At 41.7% G+C, this 20486-nt stretch overlaps 1 protein-coding gene across 1 annotated transcript in view; it reads right to left on the bottom strand.

The window, feature by feature from the left end:
• The window catches only part of LNPEP (leucyl and cystinyl aminopeptidase), a 108940-nt gene that overhangs the window by 44723 nt on the left and 43731 nt on the right, over positions 1-20486 (bottom strand). Inside the window, exons 2-3 of the mRNA XM_074952894.1 lie at positions 9570-10410; positions 1710-1848 (exon numbers count right to left, since the gene is read on the bottom strand). Of these exons, the coding sequence (XP_074808995.1) occupies positions 1710-1848; positions 9570-10410 (980 nt within the window). The remainder of the gene's footprint in view (positions 1-1709; positions 1849-9569; positions 10411-20486) is intronic.

The following is a 20486-nucleotide window of genomic DNA, read 5'->3' as shown; positions in this document are numbered from 1 at the left end:
GGACCTAACTGGCATCTAGTGGATCTAGATCACTTATAGGTAGAGCAAGAGGCAGAGGAGCACCTAGAGGGTATATAAGGGGCCCAGAATAGCTGAGAAGGTATAAGGAGAAGTCTACCCAGGATGTCAGGATGCTGTGGGTGGGTAGGTGGGGTGGAAGAGTTAGGAGTTCTGGAGGTTAAATCTAAGGGACACTGTGCTTGAGGAATTCCTAGGAAGAGTGGTGGGAAGAACTTCTGCATCAGGGCCTCTGCTAGATTCTGGAAAGAATGAGTGAACAGCAAAAGAGAAGGAGTTTAGGCTCAGCCATTAGGTGGCAAGGTGCCTTGGCACCAAGTAGTAATCTAAAGAAAGGGAAGATTTTAAACAAAACCAACTAGACTGCCAACAGGGCAGAAATTCATCACTATGCTAATTTATCTAATATTTACAAACCAAGCTGGTGGATGGCTGCTAGGAGGTAGCAAGCAAGCAAACACTGCCAAGTTTTACCTCGCTGCCGCAGGCAATAACTGGGAACTGAAAGACAGTGAGGGATGCTCTGCTCTATACGCAGTGGTGAGCTGGAGCCATTTCCCACTGGTTCGCTAGAGCCGGTTGTTAAATTTAGAAGCCCTTTTAGAACCGGTTGTTCCGCAACAACTGACTCCATGGGTGCTCCAGGGCTGGAGCACCCAAGGGGAAAATTTGGTGGTGCAGAGCACCAACCAGCAGCTCCCCGCCCCACCCCCGGCTCACCTCCACTCCGCCTCCTCCCCTGAACGTGCAGCCCTGCTCCAGCCCCAGAGCACCCACGGAGTCGGCGCCTAAGGCGCCACTTTTGATGTGATCAGTGGGGGGGAGTAGCTGCTGCCCCCCAGCTATGCTCCCCCACCCCTAGGAGCCAGAGGGACCTGCCGGATGCTTCCTGGGAGCTGCCCCAGGTAAGCACTGCTGGGACTCCCCACCTCACCCCCCCCAGCAGGTGCCTCTGACTCTTAGGGGTGAGGTGGGCACCCACTACGGTGGCCCACAAGACCCTCCTGCCCAGTTCTGGGGGCAGTCAGGGGACAGGGGAGGGGGCTGGATGGGGCAGGAGTCCCAGGGTGGCGGGGGTGGGCAACGATCCCCTTGTGGGGTGAGGAGGGAACCCATTGTTAAGATTTTGGCAGCTCATCACTGTCTATATGCGATTGTGTTGGGGAGCACAAGGACAAGGACAAGGACAAGGACAAGGACAAGGACAAGGACAAGGACATGTAGGGTGCAGGCACTGTCCCAATGGATGCTGCAGAACAGAAGATTTCAATCTTGTGCTCATGCACACCATAAATGGGATCCACACGGACCAAACCTCGAAGAAGAATCTTAAGTTCGACAGAAAGTGGTGCAACAACCGAAGTGCATGTAGATATACAGTCCCATGCCAGTTCAGTCCAACTGCTGGCTGTAGCCATTCAACATTCCTATAGTACATCCAGTACCATGTAGTACACTGAACAGTTATTTGATCTGGGATACACTCTAAATCTAAATGTGTAAGGTCTTTGGAGCAAGTCAGCCTTTTCATTACATGTTTGTATGGTGTCTTGCACAGACCCCTGCCTGGGTCATCTATGCACTCTTGTGACACAAATCAACAAACTGATTCAGAGTACTTTTAATACAGAGCACCTAAAAGACACACATCCATCCTCTAATATTCGTGCATTAGAAGAGCATAACTGTACCTTTGGCATATTTGACAGAGTGGAGTGCTGTTCATCTCTCTTGATCTTAATTAGAAAAGTGGCTTTAAATGCTGGTTCATCAAAGCATGGAAAAGCAGACCTTGCAGCCAGAGGCTCAAACTGAGTTGCTGCAAGCCATCTAATGGAGAGAAAAGGACACGTTAAAAATATAAGAGTTGGTATTACCATTCTTTAATAAATCAAGAATGGTTACTTTGAGGATTGGAATGGAATGAAGTTTTTTGGGAGAAGCTGGGAACAGAGAGGTAGCCATGATGTGTCAGGATAGACTAAGCACACTTTTAAGAAAGGCCTGTCATCAGTTTAAGTCTCAGAAGATTTTTCAATGTAATTTTTATTCAATGTTCTTTCTAGCATAATGCACTCAGAAGATACAGTTTGGCTAATGCACCAAACTATAAACAAACAGATTAGATTGAAATACAGGTCACATTATCAGTAAACAATTGTCCCAATAACCAAGTACTGAAAAGCTCATATATCCCTAAGAGTACATAGCCCAAAAGAGTAAGACACATGTACCAGGCACTTCTACTTTGAAGTGTCTAACAATGGGAATAAACTTCATGCCCCACTGGCAGACAGGGTGACTGACTGTTTCTGTCCATCCATAACTTTCAACCAGGCAGGAAAAGCCACTTCCAGGTCCTATCTAATTGGTCCCCTCCCTGCCACTGACTTGTGGACAACTGCTGGCCCAGTCAATGTCTTTGGGTATGTCTACACTAGAAATGCTACAGTGACACAAACTACTTTAGTGCAGACACTAAATTGATGGAAGGTTTTCTTCCATTGCAATAGTAAATCCACCTTTCTAAGAGGTGGCAGCACAGGGGTTCTCAACAAATTTTAACTCAGTGCAGCCACCAACTGTTGCTGGTGGCTGCCCTGACACTTTTTCCTAAAATACTTAATTAACTTTAAGAAAAATATTAGGGCTGTCAATCGATTAAAAAAATTAATCGCAATTAATCATGCTGTTAAACAATAGAATACCATTTAATTATTTTGGATGTCTTCTATATTTTCAAATATATTAATTTTAATTACAACACGGAACACAAAAACGTATAGTGCTCACTTTATATTTAATTTTTATTACAAATATTTTCACTGTAAAAAATAGTATTTTTCAATTCTCCCATTACAAGTACTGCAGTGCAATCTCTATCATGAAAATTGAACTTACAAATGTAGAATTATGTACAAAAAAAATCTGCATTCAAAAATAAAACAATGTAAAACTTTAGAGCCTACAAATCCACTCAGTCCTACTTCTTGTTCAGGCAATCGCTCAGATAAACAAGTTTGTTTACATTTGCAGAAAATAATGCTGCCTGTTTCTTGTTTACTATGTCACCTGAAATTGAGAACAGGCATTCGCATGGCACTGTTGTAGCTGGCGTCACAAGATATTTATGTGCTAGATGTGCTAAAGATTCACATGTCCCTTCATGCTTCAACCACCATTCCAGAGGACAAGTCCATGCTGATGAAGTGTTCTGCTCGATAACAATCCAAAGCAGTGCAGACTGACGCATGTTCATTTTCATATCTGAATCAGATACCACCAGCAGAAGGTTGATTTTCTTTTTTGGTGTTTCAGGTTCTGTAGTTGCCACATCGGAGCGTTGCTCTTTTAAGACATCCGAAAGCATGCTCTCTACACTCGTCCCTCTCAGATTTTGGAAGGCACTTCAGATTCTTAAACCTTGAGTGGAATGCCGTATCTATCCTTAGAAATCTCACATTGGTACCTTCTTTGCGTTTTGTCAAATCTGCAGTGAAAGCGTTCTTAAAATTAACAACAACATGTGCTGGGTCATCCTCCAAGATTGCTATAACATGAAATATATGGCAGAATGAGGGTAAAACAGAGCAGGAGGCATACAATTCTCAGCCCCACAAGGAGATCAGTCACAAATTTAATTAATGCATTTTTTTTTTAAAACTAGTATCATCAGCATGTCTTCTGGAATGGTGGCCAAAGCATGAAGGAGCATACCAATGTTTAGCATACCTGGCACATAAATACCTTGCAATGCCTGCTACAAAAGTGCGACACGAACGCCTATTCTCACTTTCAGGTGACACTGTAAATAAGAAGCAGGCAGTATTATCTCCTGTAAATGTAAACAAACTTGTTTGTCTTAGCAGTTGGCTGAACAAGAAGTAGGAGGACTGAGTGGACCTGTAGGCTCTAAAGTTTTACACGTTTGTTTTTGAGTGCAGTTATGTAACAAAGAAAACAAATCTAAATTTGAAAACTGCACTTTCACGATAAAGAGATTGCACTTCAGTACTTGTATGAGGTGAACTGAAAAATACTGTCTCTTTTGTTTCATTTTTACAGTGAAAATATTTGTAATAAAAAATATAAAGTGAGCACTGTACACTTCATATTCTGTGTTGTAATTGGAGTCAATATATTTGAAAATGTAGAACATCCAAAAATATTTAATAAATGTCAATTGGAATTCTATTGTTTAATAGTGTGATTAAAACTGTGATTAACTCAAAAAAATTAACTGCGATTAATCACGTGAGTTAACTACAATTGATCGACAGCCCTAATAAATATGCATGTATACATGTCCAAATCATTGTAATTTATGTAGGGATTTTTTGTGGACTAGATAATAAAAATAATGCTAAGAAAAATGATATTTGTATCTGTGTTAATATCACTTTTCACAAGTAGTCCTGGCAAATTAAGACTTGGATGGAGGGATGGGGAGCAGCAGGGGCCATGGAGGATGGATGTAGGGCTTGGGGAGACAGCGGAGGCCGGGGGGATGGATGGGAGACCCTGCCACTGTGTGTCGGGGCTGAGGGTCAACACCCTGGGCCAGCACCTACTAGAGCCCAGTGGCTCAGCGCCAATTGCTGCATGACCAGGACTGGGGATTTGTGCTCAGGGCCAGGGATCAGTGCCTGCTGCCACACGGCCAGGGATCAGTGCCTGCTGCCACACGGCCAGGGATCAGTGCCTGGGGCCAGCACCTGCTGCCACCTGGCTGGGGCTAGGGGCAAAAGCCTGCTGCCAGACAGCTAGGGCTGAAGGTCAGCATCCAGGGCCCACACCTGCCAGAGCCCAGGGTCAGCTCCCATTGCCACAGAACCAGGGCTGGAGATCTGCACCCAGGACTGGTGCCCGGGGCCAGCGCCCACCAGAGCCAAGGGTCAGCAACCAGGGCAGGCACCCGCCGCCTGGGTTGAGGGTCGGCACCATACAGCCGGGGATCAGCACCAGGAATCACAGCCAGTCGCCGCACTGTTGGGGTTGGAGCCTGAAGCCCCATGACTGAAGGTCAGGGCCATGTGACCAAAGCTAGGGTCAGTGCCTGAAACCCTGCAGCCAGAGCTGGATATTGGTGGCTGGAGCCCTGGGCTGAAGCCAGGCTCCCTAAGTCCCAACCACTCCAGGGCTGAAGCCAAAACCCCACCAACCCTCACAGGTAGAGAACTCACCTTGCTCCTTCAGTATCATGCCCCACCTGTCTTCAGAAGCGGTGCAGGGCAGCACATCCAGGAGCAACAGGAAGTGAGGGACTGATGCGTTGCCCCCCCATCACCACCCAGGAGGCTCTTGTGACCCCAGAGAAACCCCCTGGTGGCTATATTTGAGAAACGCTGAGCTAGGTTGACAAAAGTATTCTTCCATTGACCAAGCAGCATCTACACCAGATCTTAGGTCAGCTTAATGACATTGCACAAGGTGTGAAATTTTTCACAGCTCTGAGAGATGTAGTTAAGCTGACTTAAAGAGCTCATCTACACTACAAAGTTAACACATAAACAGAGGCAGGGAGGGAATCCTGTTCAACTCCATTTGACTAGAATCTTTGTTTCGCCAGGCCCAATAAATGTTAGTGGAGACTAGCAAATAGGAGACTGCAACACATCATCATCTTCCAAACATGGCACCAAAATGCTTTTTTCTTTCTACTTTCCTTTCAACCTTTCAGAGTGGTCAAGAAAGTGTGTCCAACACGGACATCACACCTTCTACTGATAGGAAAGTGTGTAAACTGCTAAGTCCCACACCTATGCTGTGACAACATGAAGGTACAGTAGTAGCTATCATCAGGCTGTTCACCCAGAAAGTGGAAGAGCTGCAGAGTCCTTTCTTAAAAAAAGGGTCACATTCTGATTCAATCTTGTGGTTCTTCCCAAGTCTACCCACGCTTCTTCCTGCTCCTCCAGGCACACATCTGTTTCCTCTTACAGCTATATTGCCCCCCACAACTTCTTTGGCACTAGCAACCGTCTGTGCAGCTAATCAGGAGTGGTGACCTTTTCCAAAACTGCCTCTCTGAACTCTCTTCTGACCCAGACAGACAAGCCTTGGAAAGTCACTACATTTTATTGTCAATTAACTTAAATCTCTTACTGACACACCTACTTGTATCAGTTTCTTAAAGCGTGTAGGTTGATTGCCATTAAGACACTGCACAATCTTGTGAGAAGTGCTTTCAGAGTTTGGCTCTTCTTGTTTAGTTCAACAGAAAAATTGTAGGATTAAGAACTGCTGCCAACTGCTGAGATTTTAAATATAAGACTTGTGTTATCTGGCCTTCTTCTGAAAGCCGCTGCTCCTGGAGTCATACGTTTATGTGAGAATTTCAGCTTTTTTTTTTTTTTTAAAGTAGGTTTCTCGCTCTCATGGCTGTGGAATAAAGCTTGAAAGACATGAACCCCAGATCTCAAAAACAAAAGAAAAAAAATAACCCAGAATATATGGGGTTCAAAAATAAAATAAGATTTTTCAGGGTCTGACTCATGTTTTTGAATGCATGGTAATGTTTCGACAGACAACTTACCCTATCCCCTCATCCTCAACAGGAAGAAAATGCCAACAGGGGTGAGGGAAGAAAATTCTATCTCCTTCCCTCCCAAGAGATCAGGAAATGGTTTGTTTTCTTTGATGCCAGCCTGATAAACACAGTATCATTCACACACTAACAGGTCAGTTTCACCCCTCAAAAGCCTGCATTTTTAAAAACGATAATGATGAAGTAAATTAAATGTAGAGAATGAAGGGAGGCTTTTTGGAAAGGGAACCTAATAGAAAATGAAAGCAAAATGGAACCCATTGCCCACAATTATTGGCATAAATAAATTTTGCCTTCTAAGCCCTGACTGCAGTTATTTTATTTCATTTCATATATTGCCTTGTAATGCCTGTGTTCTCAGCTTCTTCTTGTGTCAGTGTATTTTATTTAATCTTTCAGGTAATTATATTTTGATGTGATGGACAACTCACATTATAGTGATTTTTGGCTCACTAGCATGAGAATGCTATTGATAACAAATCTTTGTTATTTTAATTCAAAGCCAAAAGAATAAGGAAGAAAGATCAACAGCTGGCTACAACACTGGGGAAAATATCTGTCACCAGGTAATCTCCAGAGAGGGAGTTTCACCGTATGCTTATGAATATCCTCTCCTTGATGTTTGTTTATGGATAAGATTTCTTTCTGAGTAGGAAAATATGGAACTTGTTTTGACTGTTCAAAAAATTGGCCAGCCAGACACAGCCAAACTGGAACAAACCAATGGTATCTAGCCCAGACTTCTGTCTTCAAAAGCCAGGTGCTTAAGAAAGAAAAAAGTCATAAACCCACTGTGATGTGCCCAGTTCCACAACAGAATATATCATTTGGGGACTGGAGGACACTGTGTTACATGAGGATTCTTCCTATTAGATGGTGATCAATGCATGTACTGTTGCAGTCCATAAATTCCAAGTGTACCCCAGTTTTTATAGCAGCAGAAGTTATTCTAAAATGACAACATGTCTACAACCCTTTTCTTGTCTATATTAAGCTATTTGCCTTAATGATATCCTGATGGTGATAAGTTCTACAGGTTAATTTTAAGTGACATCAAAAAGCATTTACTTTGACATTTTTTAATGTGTTGCCTTTTAAAATTTATCATTGTTAGTGTGTTATGGGAAGAGGCAGGGAGATCAACTGCATCATCTAGTTAAGTAAACAAGATTTTTTTTTAAATAGCGAAAGCTCAGCAAAACATCTTTCCTACACTATGCAGCTCTCTTGCTTTTCTACTAAAAATAAATAATCTTTACACTAGCTGGTTTTCTTTTTAAAATGGATTAGACTTTATTTTAAGACTGGATTTATTCATGTCCCCTATTTATCATTAATTAAGAGGTGCAGGCAGCAAAAGATTATTGGTCAGCTTGTGCCACACTGCAATATTAATTTACTCCTCAAGTAGCCCCACTGAAATCAATGAGACTGCTCAAGGAGTCGGGTACTATTTTATGTGAGTAAGGCTATAACAACCTGGCTACCTATGGAGAAAAATATCAAACCTTTATTACTTACCTACTTCTAAGGAGACCAGAAGGAAGGTGCTTAGTACAACCCTTGTGATTGTCTACTGACTTAGTAAGAAGTAGACCAAGTGGTCTTTTGGAAAAATTCCCATCAACAACATTCATGGTTAAGAGTATCAATCCCTCTGCAGTAGTGACTCATTATCAATACCACCACCACAAACATATTTGAGAGAAAACCATGAAAGGACCTAAATTAATACAACCTAACAGGATATCTATCTACAAGCCAGGTAACAGAACTGAACTGAAGGACTGTCTGCACTATAATGAACCAACCCATGCAAGAGATTCTTGAAGCAGTGTTGATTCTAATCATGGAAAACTTCTGCTTTACTCTCCCCCGCTGCACCTGATCTTTGTGTAAATTGCTATCAACATGAAGAATTAATATTAAAAATATAGAGGGAAAGCTGTATTTCCTAAGGAACTTTTTTTACATAAAGCAAAAACCCTACTCATTTTCAGACAGATTTTCTGTTAGCGACTGACTCCTGAAGAACTCCTTTGCTATACACTTCAGGGCCCAGGTGCTGAGTGAGAAAAACCACACATCCAAGTCATTGCTCCCCTCCCCCCCCCCCCCCATCATCATTTTTAATTAATGAATCAAGTGCAAATGAGTTGTCAAGGTTCCTTCCCCACTCTGAACTCTAGGGTACAGATGTGGGGACCTGCATGAAAGACCCCCTAAGCTTATTTTTACCAGCTTAGGTTAAAACTTCCCCAAGGTACAAACTATTTTACTTTTTGCCCCTGGACTTTATTGCTGCCACCACCGAGCGTCTAACAAATATATAACAGGGAAAGAGCCCGCTTGGAAACATCTTTCCCCCAAAATCCTCCCCAAACCCTACACCCCCTTTCCTGGGGAAGGCTTGATAAAAATCCTCACCAATTTGCATAGGTGAACACAGACCCAAACCCTTGGATCTTAAGAACAATGAAAAAGCAATCGGGTTCTTAAAAGAGGAATTTTAATTGAAGAAAAAGTAAAAGAATCACCTCTGTAAAATCAGGATGGTAAATACCTTACAGGGTAATCAGATTCATAACATAGAGAATCCCTCTAGGCAAAACCTTAAGTTACAAAAAGACAAAACCAGGAATATACATTCCATTCAGCACAACTATTTTACCAGCCATTTAAACAAAACAGAATCTAACACATATCTAACTAGATTACTTACTAAGTCCTAAGACTCCATTCCTTTTCTGTTCCTGGCAAAAAACACACAGACAGAGAGCCCTTTGTCCGCCCCCAGCTTTGAAAGTACCTTGTCTCCTCATTGGTCATTTTGGTCAGGTGCCAGCAAGGTTGTCTTAGCTTCTTAATCCTTTACAGGTGAAAGGGTTTTTCCTCTGGCCAGGAGGGATTTAAAGGTGTTTACCCTTCTCTTTATATTTATGACATGAATACATACAAAACAACCTAGAAATACAGGGATGAGAAGAGTTATTCATAAGCCTACCTTTTCTCAGCATGTTCATCCTTGTAGGAGACTTTGTAAAACCCATAATAGGTATCTGATAAATTAGATGAATAGTCTATACTGAGGGTGTAGTTCTGTCCAACAAGTAGAGCGTCAGGGGCCACAACTGCAATCTGATCACGTATTGGATATTCCAGGACTACAACTGGTTTTGCCTGATTCCAACCTGCTGAACTCAGTGTTGCCTTGGTGATATTAAGTCCTGAGCTATGAAGTATGATATTCCAAGTGACCTGAATTACATTAACAGTTATCTGAACAGAACCTGCAAACTTTGTAGTTGTTAGGTTTGGCTGTAAGACAAGATCATAGTGTAGTGGTATAACATTACTGGGAAGCCTGGTTTTTGCCCATGGAAATCTCTTTCCATTAGTTGCTAGAGGATATATCAGTTCCATTGTATGGTTCTTTTTATGGCAGCCTTCTTTGGTAAAGGTACATTTGGGAAGAAGGTAGATCACCATTATTACTGAAACTGCAATCACAAGAACAACTGCACAAACCACCATGGTCCTTAAAGAGGGCACTGAGCATGATCCATCTGAGCTCTGTCTATAGCCAGCTGCATTATTACGGAGACCTGTGCTTCTGTTCATGAAAGACATGCCCAGCAATTTCGCTGATGATTCATAATCCTCTTCATCCTCATCCATTTCATTTTCTCCAAGGCCACGCACCAGTAGTCGTGAACTTCTTGGCTCATACTCCACTTCATCAGGCTCCAATGGATGCAAGCAAGGCTCCTTTGCCAAGTCAACCACATCAGGTTCTTCCTCAAACATGCTGTTTTCAATCATATTCCTGGGCAACTGAATTCGATCTGGGTGGGGAGAAGAGGAGGAGAGAAAAAAAGAGCATATGTTATAACTAAAAAGGTGTTGCTATTACAACTCAAAAGATAACTTACTGAGTGGGAGTAGTGGAGCATGGAAAGCACTCATGCAGCACCTCTTATTGAGAGAGCTCCAACTCTGGAGAATATTTGTAAATATTTTGGCATATAATGATGATTTTTTGTTTGAACAACAACATTCCTAGAAACATTCATGGAACCCTTTGGCCTTATCTAGTCTGGGAAACTGCATAACTAAAATTTTAACATAATGTTACCAACATGATTTTGCCTTTCTTGTGGGGAGGGACACGTGTAAGAACATGAATGATCCTCTAGTTAACCACAGCCAACTAGTATATTTTTATAAAACACACTAACTGCCCTGTCCACATTCAGTGTTAAGTTGTGTCACAGAAAGGATTTAGCAAAGTGCCGATTGCTAAACCAGTGGAAGACAAATATCAAGCCACTATTTTGTTTTAGAAGAGGATCTGGTTAAATTTTATTACCCTTTTATATAAAAGGATAATAATATACTACATTTGCAACTGCGCTCTTCATTTAAGATTTAGTCCCCATGTCCTAGGTAAAAGCCTGTGCATAAAAAGAAGTTAAAGTAAAACATCTCCATAAATCTGGACCCTAATAATTAATGAATTGTTATATGTATTCAAAGTTCAAATTCAAGAGTCACTTTTTACCAGAGTGACAGATAACAGACATGAAACATATGTAAAGAGCTGCTCTGTGTGGCTCAAAAGCTTGTCTCTCTCACTAACAGAATTTTGTCCAATAAAAGATAGGTCATCTACCTTGCCTCTCTAACATCCTGGGATCAACATGGCTACAACACTAACTTCTGTATAAGTAATTTATACTTTGGTCAACCAGCTACAAAGGAGACGGGGAATAAGGAATCCTTTCCCCATCCAAGGTGCCTGGACAGAGCTGATGCAAGGCCTAGGGACCAGAAAGCAGGTGGCTTTGGAGAGAACAAAGGATTGGTTATCACCATAGGCCTGATGCAAAGCCCACTGTTGTCAGTGGAAAGACACTAACTTTAAATGGACTTTGGAAGTGTTGGAGGAGACAGACTGAGAAAAGCCAATAGAACGGGGAAAGGGGGGAGAAAGAGACAGCAGTGGACTGGTACAACTCTGAATCTCCTTTGTGCCGGAAACCCCCAATACCAGCTTTGTATTTTGTTCTGACTTCTGTAATTTACGTTTAACTCCTCTTACTGCTGCTTTCAGAAGTTTGTCTCCAAGAAACACATTTAGACACTGTTTTGATCCATTTCGTCTCTTGATTCAAATTTTATTTAAATTCAAATACTGTAATGTTTAAACTCAGGAAATGTGTGGACTCCCATCTGGGGAGATGACACAGTCAGATAAACGAAAGAAAAATAAAAGAACAGAACATGTGCAATATAATAGCCCTCCAGTTACCATAGGCCCCAATTCTATAAAGATCCTAAGCATAAGCTTACATTTAAGCACATTTAAGCATTACGCTGACTGAATAGGAAGAGACTCAAGCGTATGGCTGAAGCTGAACTAGGGCTTTAGCTGATCATTTAACGAGGACACAGCTTGGAGGGAAGGAAGTTTCTTAGCCATATAGGTACAATAGAAAGCAGACATCTTCCCCCTCTCCCCTCAAGAAAACAATTTATTTTTAAATGAAAACAGAGGGGAAGAAAGTGTTAGTTAAAATTTCACAAGGAAAAAATAGAGTTTCCTTGAGCAGTTCTACAAAAGTGAGAGTTTCCATGGCATAGAACATGACCTTTCAGCTAGAGCTAGGTGAACAATGGATTTTCATTTTATGTATTTTATTTTTAATACTGTCTAACATTGCAAGAGAACACTGGAATAGAACTCAGTGGTTTCTAGTTACCAACCCTCTCTTGGTCAGTCCACTCGATCACACCCTCTCCCCTCTAGGTTATATTTCTAAATCTCAATTCGACAGACTCTAAAATAAAGCTCCCCACTCCTCAATATAATCCCATGCACTTCACCTCAAAGACAGATTAATAAACCCAATCTGAAGTTTCTTGGATAAAACAGCTTTAAAACATCAAGGGCCAACACCCACAACCCACCGAACCAGTGTTTTCCAAACAGAGGGAGGGTAGACTAGTGAGGGGGACTAAGCGTTGTCAGACTAGACCAGGAGGTTGGGGACAGTTGAGAGGAGTAGTGGGAGCAGAAAGGCTACATGAACCTGGATCGGTCCTGCTCTCCCAGTGTCTCAAATGTGAACATGCTGTCATGTCCGCAGACAAAGTAATAAGCAACTTCTTCAAAGCCATCCATTGTTCCTCTTGCTTTAAGGCAGCCCCAAACACAGCGCTCATGTACATGACTCGGCCATGTACATCCACGCCCCACCAACACCTGCCCTGAGCAACATGTAATAAATGTTAGAGGTGGGGGTGGAGAAGGGGTGAGGAATGGAAGAGTACTCAGAAGAGAAAGAATCAATAAGAAGAAAGCTAGTGGACAGGAGGATAAATAGAGAGAGAAAAATGGAAAGAAAAAAGAATAGATGGCAGAAGTTAGTACATGGCAAGAGACATGGCAGGAAGTCCATCCACAACTCTTCTGCAAAGGGGATTTCAAAAGGTTGGGAACCACTACACTATTTTCAAAAAGCAGTTCTCCCTCTTTGCTCCCAAGCCAAGTACCTCATATAATTGTCAAATTCACCTCAAAATGATATACACAAAAAATTATTAGGGCCATAGAGCATACCTGAGACTACAAAGAACTTTTCCCTAAGAAATGAAGATAGAAGGCCAAACTAATCATGCTTGAACTAGAGAGAGAAATGCCAGCCTTTCTTATAAAAAAAGAAAAACACAAAACCAAAAACCCCACACCCTACACACCCACTTAGAATTATTTGCAAAAATTGGAGGCAATCCAGCTAGTAGGAGAAAAATGGCTTGTTTTTATTGTTAAAAACCACACAGCCATTTTTCAAACTCAGTGTTAAGTTAACGAGTCACAACTTCAGATAAAGAGCACAACCCACACTATTTCCACTGGAACGCACATAGATAAGTAACAGAGCACTTGTGGGTCATCGAAGTTACCAATCCTGAGATACATACCGATGCAGGCAGTGGAATCAGACAGCTTTACAGGAACAACTCTGAGGCGAACCAGCTTTAAATACAGATTTGTGTCTACATAAGCTGCAGATTTATTCTTGCTAGTATGGAGAAAAACAAAGGGGCAAAGAATATATAATATTCTAAGCAAGCTGTATGTAGGGACTCTTTCCAGGCCTGAACAATCTTTGTAATCTTTGTATTTTCACACTTCACTGTCCTCTTTCACACCAAACACCAGTAGCAGGGAGAAGCATAGCCAAATCTTGACCAAAAAAAAAAAAAAAAAGATTACTTTAAATTCACATAAGGTTAGATTCCAGTCAAGACTAACAAACGCAGAAAAGTAGAATACAACAAGTGGGAGAAGTTTCATCTGCCAAGATAAAAGTAGTATAAAGCCACTCAGCTATCACAGCAGTTCCCAAAGTTACAAGTGCTTTAAACCCCAAGACTTAATTCTACATTACTATGCCAAGAAACCGAGACTGAGGCACAGAACCCAGCACAAGGACACATGGACAATAGTCTCTGAATAAATGGCCCCTGCGTTGCTCTAGGACTACTTTGCACATCACTACCAGTGCTAAGCAGCCCTGAGAATCACCATAGCTAACATAGGGTGTATTCTGATGGTGCAGAAACGGCATACTGACTCCTCTGCAACCCCCCTCCAGTGCACAGGGTGTCCTTCTGACCCAGGGATCCTAGTTACTTGCCAGCCCCGCTGGGGCCATTGGCAGACCAAACAGCATACGGAAAAGTCAGCCTTTAGGCTCCTCTAGCTCAGTGCTGTGATGTGGGGGACCGGCAATTCCCCCCCCCCCCCCCCAATGTGCCAATGGCTCCCGGAACAGCACCCGTCCGCGGACCACCACTTTGAGTAGCACTGCTCTAGCTTACACCAGAGGTCACTCACCGTGCACAGATGGCCCAGGACTGGGAGAGCACAAAGATAAGAGAAGGAGAGTTGGTTTTCTGAATTACCACTGTTGTGAATATTTAAAATTGCAGAATAAGTCTGCCTTACTAGACAATTTGTAAACCGCTGACCCACAAACAAGTCAATTTAGGCAACCCATGACAACACAGCTGTCTGAAACCTTGTTACGATATAGCTCCAATTTACAATATTCATGGGACCATAACTGTGTTTTGTAAACAGGATAAAACTTTGGATGTGAACATCAAATATTGCTGAGTACAGGACAGGCCCACAATATGACAAACCGAGTATATATAAGGTTTTTAAAAATCATTATGGGTATTTTGCTCCCTTTTATACTGACATATGCTGTAGCATCAAAGAGGTTTAGATTGCTAAAAGTATGACAACAGCATAAGCCTATTTTAGCAGTAACAACTGTATTGTTTTAATAAGTCAACCCCTGAATATCAGTGGGAAAAAGAATTAATTAGGAAATAAGAAGTTCTTTCTTCCTTTGTACATTGACCTTGAAGTAATAACTATCCCCAACACTCTACATGTATACTAAGGCTCTGCCTCCCAGAACACAAAATAATTAATCTGTTCTAGGAAGAGCTGCTTTAATATATTTACTTTTATTACACAAGATGTAGCAGAGCAATTCTCTAAGATATGGTGGACTTCTTAATGTGTGGTTTAAATGAAGGACCAAGGACACATGGCTAAGACAATCAGGGCTAAGGCACTGCAGAGGACCCTTCCACATCCAGGTCTTACCTCTGTAGAGCAGTGTTTCCCAAACTTGGGACGCCGCTTGTTCAAGGAAAGCCCCTGGCGGGCCCGGCTGGTTTGTTTACCTGCCACGTCTGCAGGTCCAGCCGACTGCAACTCCCACTGGCCGCAATTCGCTGTGACCGGCCAATGGGGGCTGCAGGAAGTGGCGCAGGCCGAGGGACGTACTGGCCGCTGCTTCCCGCCACCCCCATTGGCTGGGCACAGCAAACCGTGGCCAGTGGGAGCTGCGATTGGATGGAGCTGCGGACACGGCAGGTAAGCAAACTGGCCGGGCCCGCCAGGGGCTTTCCCTGAACAAGCGGCATCCCAAGTTTGGGAAACACTGCTGTCAAGTATATGACCTCAGATTCATCCATGCTTTCCAAGTCAGCCTTGTAATTTAATAAGTATTTCCATCAACTGCTCTTTTCACAAACTGAAGAAATATGTAAGTTCACTATAAGACATAGCTGGTCCTTTGATCACACTAAGGCAGTTAGACACAGTAATACTGTTTTTATGGGGAGGAGGAGTGGCACTCCATCAAAAATGGCATTACCTGTTTCTGAATCACTGATAACTCAGAAATAAGTTATCCTGAAAGCTTATGGATCAATGTCCTAACAGATAAAGCACAAGATGGGGTACCAGCTGGTTTCTGCTGTAGACCACCAAATCACACTAGAGAACAGAATGACCTCCTCCTCACACACGCCTATCTATAATGTGTATGAAAAAAACCTGATCACAGGGGACCTCAATTTGAGTGGCATATCCTTAACAGTGAGGATAATTAACCAGTGGAACATCTAACCAGTGTAGTGATGGATTTATCATCGCTGGCAATTTTTAAAATCAAAGGTTGGATTTTTTTTTTTTAAAAAGGTACGCTCTAGTACAAACAGGAATTAAATTTAAAGAAGTTCTATGGCCTGTATTATACGGGTCAAACTAGATGACCTCAGTGGTCCCTTCTGGCTTTCTAGTCTATGATCAAATGGCTTGACCCAGTACCTGCTGGGTGTCAGACTACTCTGAGCCAACAGTGTTCTTTTTGCCTGGCCTCCCTGTAGGATTTAAGAGGCAGAGGGTGTACAATTAATGAGGATTTAAAAAAAAAAAAAAAAAAAAAGATGCATGGCACCTGTTCACTAGCCAGTATAACATATTGGAACAGCATGCACCATAGCAGATTTTCAAAGATAGGAACTATGCTGGTGTAAATTGTTGTCTCAGACTAGAATCACATTTTCTGTTTTCAGAGGAGCAGCCGTGTTAGTCTGTATTCGCAAAAAGAAAAGGACGACGACTTGTGGCACATTAGAGACTAACCAATTTATTCGAGCATAAGTTTTCGTAAGCTACAGCTCACTTCGTCAGATGCATTCAGTGGAAAACACAGTGAGGAGACAGCCAATGAAGTGAGCTGTAGCTCACGAAAGCTTATGCTCAAATAAATTGTTTAGTCTCTAAGGTGCCACTAGTACTCCTTTTCATTTTCTGTTTTAACAACTGAAAATACAGGGTATATATGCAAAGCTTTGCATAGAAATATGAAAAAGGGAGTAAATTTGAGGAACTGATACTTTAAATGCTGTTCAGCTAATGCACTTTGAGTTGCAAGGTTTCAATTCTCAAATTCGAAGTATGGTACAAAAAACACAAAGACACAGATCCTAATATGCAAAAGATTGTTTCTGCAAGGGGTAGGCTTGTGTTTAACATGACAGCAAGATAATGGCTTTGGGGGGGGGGGGGATGTTTTGTTGTTCAGGAGTCTTTTGCACTTTAACTTTTCAAAATATAGTAAGCAATGCAAACATACAATAGAGCAATTTTGCTGTAACTTTATACTATTTTAATAAATAAATAAGACACCTTGATTGCCGCTAGAGGTAAAGTTGTCTGCTGGTATTCACACTATAGGGGAAACCGTATGCTCCTCTTTAGCAGGAATGGAAAGCTTCAAACAAAAATTAATGCCCTCCAGAGGCAAAGAGCAAATAAACACAGATTAATAGATTCTAAGGCCAGAGGGGACGGTTTTGATTGTCTACTCTGACCTCTTTTCTAACACAGGGCACAGAACTTCCCCAAAATAATTCCCAGTCCATGTGTTAGAAAAACATTGTCAGTGATGGAGAATCCACCACAACCCTTATTAAATTTTCCAATGGTTAATTACTTTCACCGTTAAAAATGTATGCCTTATTTCCAGTCTGAATTTGTCTGGCTTTAACTTCCAGCCATTGGATTCTGTTATACCTTTCTCTGCTAGATCAAATATTTGCAGTCTGTAAGTATCTACACAGTGAACAATCAAATCACCCTTAACCTTCTCTTTGTGAAGCTAAATGGATTGAGCTCTTTGAGTCTATCACGATAAGGCACATTGACAAATTGGAAAAGGTTCAGAGAAGAGCCATGAGAATGATTGAAGCATTAGTAAAAATCTTTCTTGAAATGCAGACACTAGACTTGGCTACAGTATTCTAGCAGCAGTCACACCACCACCAAATACAGGGGTAATATTCTCCCTATTTCCACTCAAGATTCCCCTGTTCATATATCCAAGGATTGCATCAGCCTTTTTGGCCACAGTGTCACACCAGGTGCTCACATTCAGCTGATTATCCACCAGAACCTTAAGTCTTTTTCAGACTCACTGCTTCCCAGGATATTTCCCTGTAAATATGGTCTACGGTCTTTGTACTACATGTATGACTTAGTGTTTGACCATATTAAAAAAAAAGTGTATTGTTTGCTTGCACCCTGTTTACCAAGCAATCCACATGGGTGTATACCAGAAATCTGTCCTCTTCATTACTTACCAGTCCGGGTCATCTGCAAACTTCCAGGTCATTGATTTAAAAAAAAAGTTCATCTCTCCAAAACTCCACTAGAAACACACCACATCAGTGATGATTCACAGTTTGCAATTACATTGAAACATGGACATTTGCCAGTTTTTAACCCATTTAATGTAGGCCATGTTAATTTTATATTGCTGTAGTTTAATACATGGTCTATATCTGATCCATGTTTACATGTACATAGTGGGTTGGTATTCCAGAATATTAGCCAAAGAAGGGTGGTCTAAATACACCCTATCTACAAGTCGGAGGGCAAAATCCATCTCCCACAAATATAAATCACCCCATGCTATACAAAGACACTCTAGGAAGTGGGTGGATTTCATGCTAATAGAAGAGACTTACTGCTGACTAAATATACATTTTCCAATCTATTGAAAATATTTCATATGCTCGGCTGGTAAATTAGAGATAGCAAAACAGGTAACAAGAGCAGTTGCTTATTCATGTTAATGTTATTAATGACGATGAAGGCCAGTTTCTTTAAAAGGGGCCACCCAGCACAAAAAAATTGATCAAAATGTAAAGAGGTCATTAATCCAGCCCTGAGGCAGGACCAAGTACACTTTGACCACAGGTGTTCATCTAATCTTTGCTTAAAACCTCCAAGGACAGGGCTTCCACAGCCTCCTTCGATAACCGATTCCATGACTACTTAACTATCCTTATAATTAGAAAGGATATCCTAACATCTAACCTAGATCTCTCTTGATGCAGATAAAGGCCATTACTTCTAGTTCTACCCTTAGTAGACTGAAAACAATTGATCACAGTCCTCTAGAACAGCCCTTAACATACCTGAAAACTTATCAGGCCCCCCTTTCACAGTCTTCTTTTCTCAAGACTAAACATGCACAGAGGGTTTGTTTGTTTTTTAACCTTTCTTCCTAGGTCAGGTTTTCTAAACCTTTGATGGTTACTCTCCTCTGGATGCTCCAATTTGTCCACATCTCTCCTAGAATGTGCAGCCCAAAACTGGACACAAGACTCACCTGAGACCCCACCCCTGCCAAGCAGAGAAGATCGGTTTACCCCCAGTGTATTACATTGCACATCCCAGAAGGACATTAGCCTTTTTTCACAACTGCACCACACTGTTGGCTCATATTCAATTTGTGATCCACTATAACCCCAAGATCCCTTTCAGCAGTTCTAATACCCAACCAGTTATTCCCTATTTTGTATCCATGCATTTAATTTTTCCATCCCAAATGTAGCACTTTGCACTTGCCTTTATTGACTTAACTTGGTTGATTTCAGACCAAATTTGTCAAGGTCCTTTTGAAAGCTAATTCAGTCCTCCAAACTGCTAGCAACCCTCCCAGCTTGCAATCATGCACAAATGTTATAAGCATATTCTTCACTCCACCAGCCAGACTACCACCATGCCCAGGACAGGCCCCTAAACTACTCCACAAGATCCATCCTCCCAGTCTGACATCCAACCATTGATAAGTACTCCGAGTACTGTTTTTCAACCAGTTATGCACCCACTCTAGAATGAATTACCGGTATATGTGGGAAATGTGCTCTAAAGAAACTAGGCATTAAGAAACGGATGTGAATTCTAAAGGTAACATTTTACACAGTTATTAGTGAAAAAGAATAGACAGGATTAAAAATCCAGAGTTTAATGCAAAGCTGAATGCCATAATTCCCTTCCCCTGCCCTACTGTATTTTAGAGACATAAGGTGGGTGAGGTAATGTCTTTTATTGGACCAACTTCTGTTGATAAGAGACAAGTTTTTGATCATACACAGAGCTCTTCTTCAGGTCTGGAAAATATACTCAGAGTGCTACAGCTCAGTAATCTACTCCACCTTGTATTTAGCTCTCATACTGAGTGCAGTGACCTGTGTAAATTCAAAAGCTTGTCTCGGTCACCAATAGAAGATATTGCCTCACCCATCTTGCATCTCTAATATCCTTGGATCACCATGGCTACAACAATGCTGCATACTACTATATTTTGACAGAGCAAATAGCACATGTGACTTCAGCTGATCGAGTAACTAGGAAACTTGGATGTCAGAATTAGTGATGGTCTAATTGTGAGGCTTGAAAATACATACAGAGGTGTCATTAAATTAAAGAAATAAAACCCAAAGAAACCAGACATTCTGAGGAATTCAAGATGAGCAAAGCAACACACACTTCTAATATTAAGAGGGTGAAAGGAAGCCATTGCCCAAAATTATGAAATAGAAGCTGGAATGGGGAGGGCTGAACTAAGGACAGCCAACTGATTTGGTGTCAGTGAGAGGGATTTCAATGGGAGCTGCAAATGCTCAACAACTCTGAAAGAGTCAGGCTTCTTCTAAACATGGCTGTACATACCCAACTTTGATACCCAGGACTGAA

This window comes from Natator depressus, chromosome 5 (genome assembly GCF_965152275.1).
Source record: "Natator depressus isolate rNatDep1 chromosome 5, rNatDep2.hap1, whole genome shotgun sequence".
Classification (NCBI taxonomy): domain Eukaryota; kingdom Metazoa; phylum Chordata; order Testudines; family Cheloniidae; genus Natator; species Natator depressus.
The sequence above is the reverse complement of the archived record's forward strand: the minus strand, read 5'-3'. Positions and strand labels throughout refer to the sequence as shown.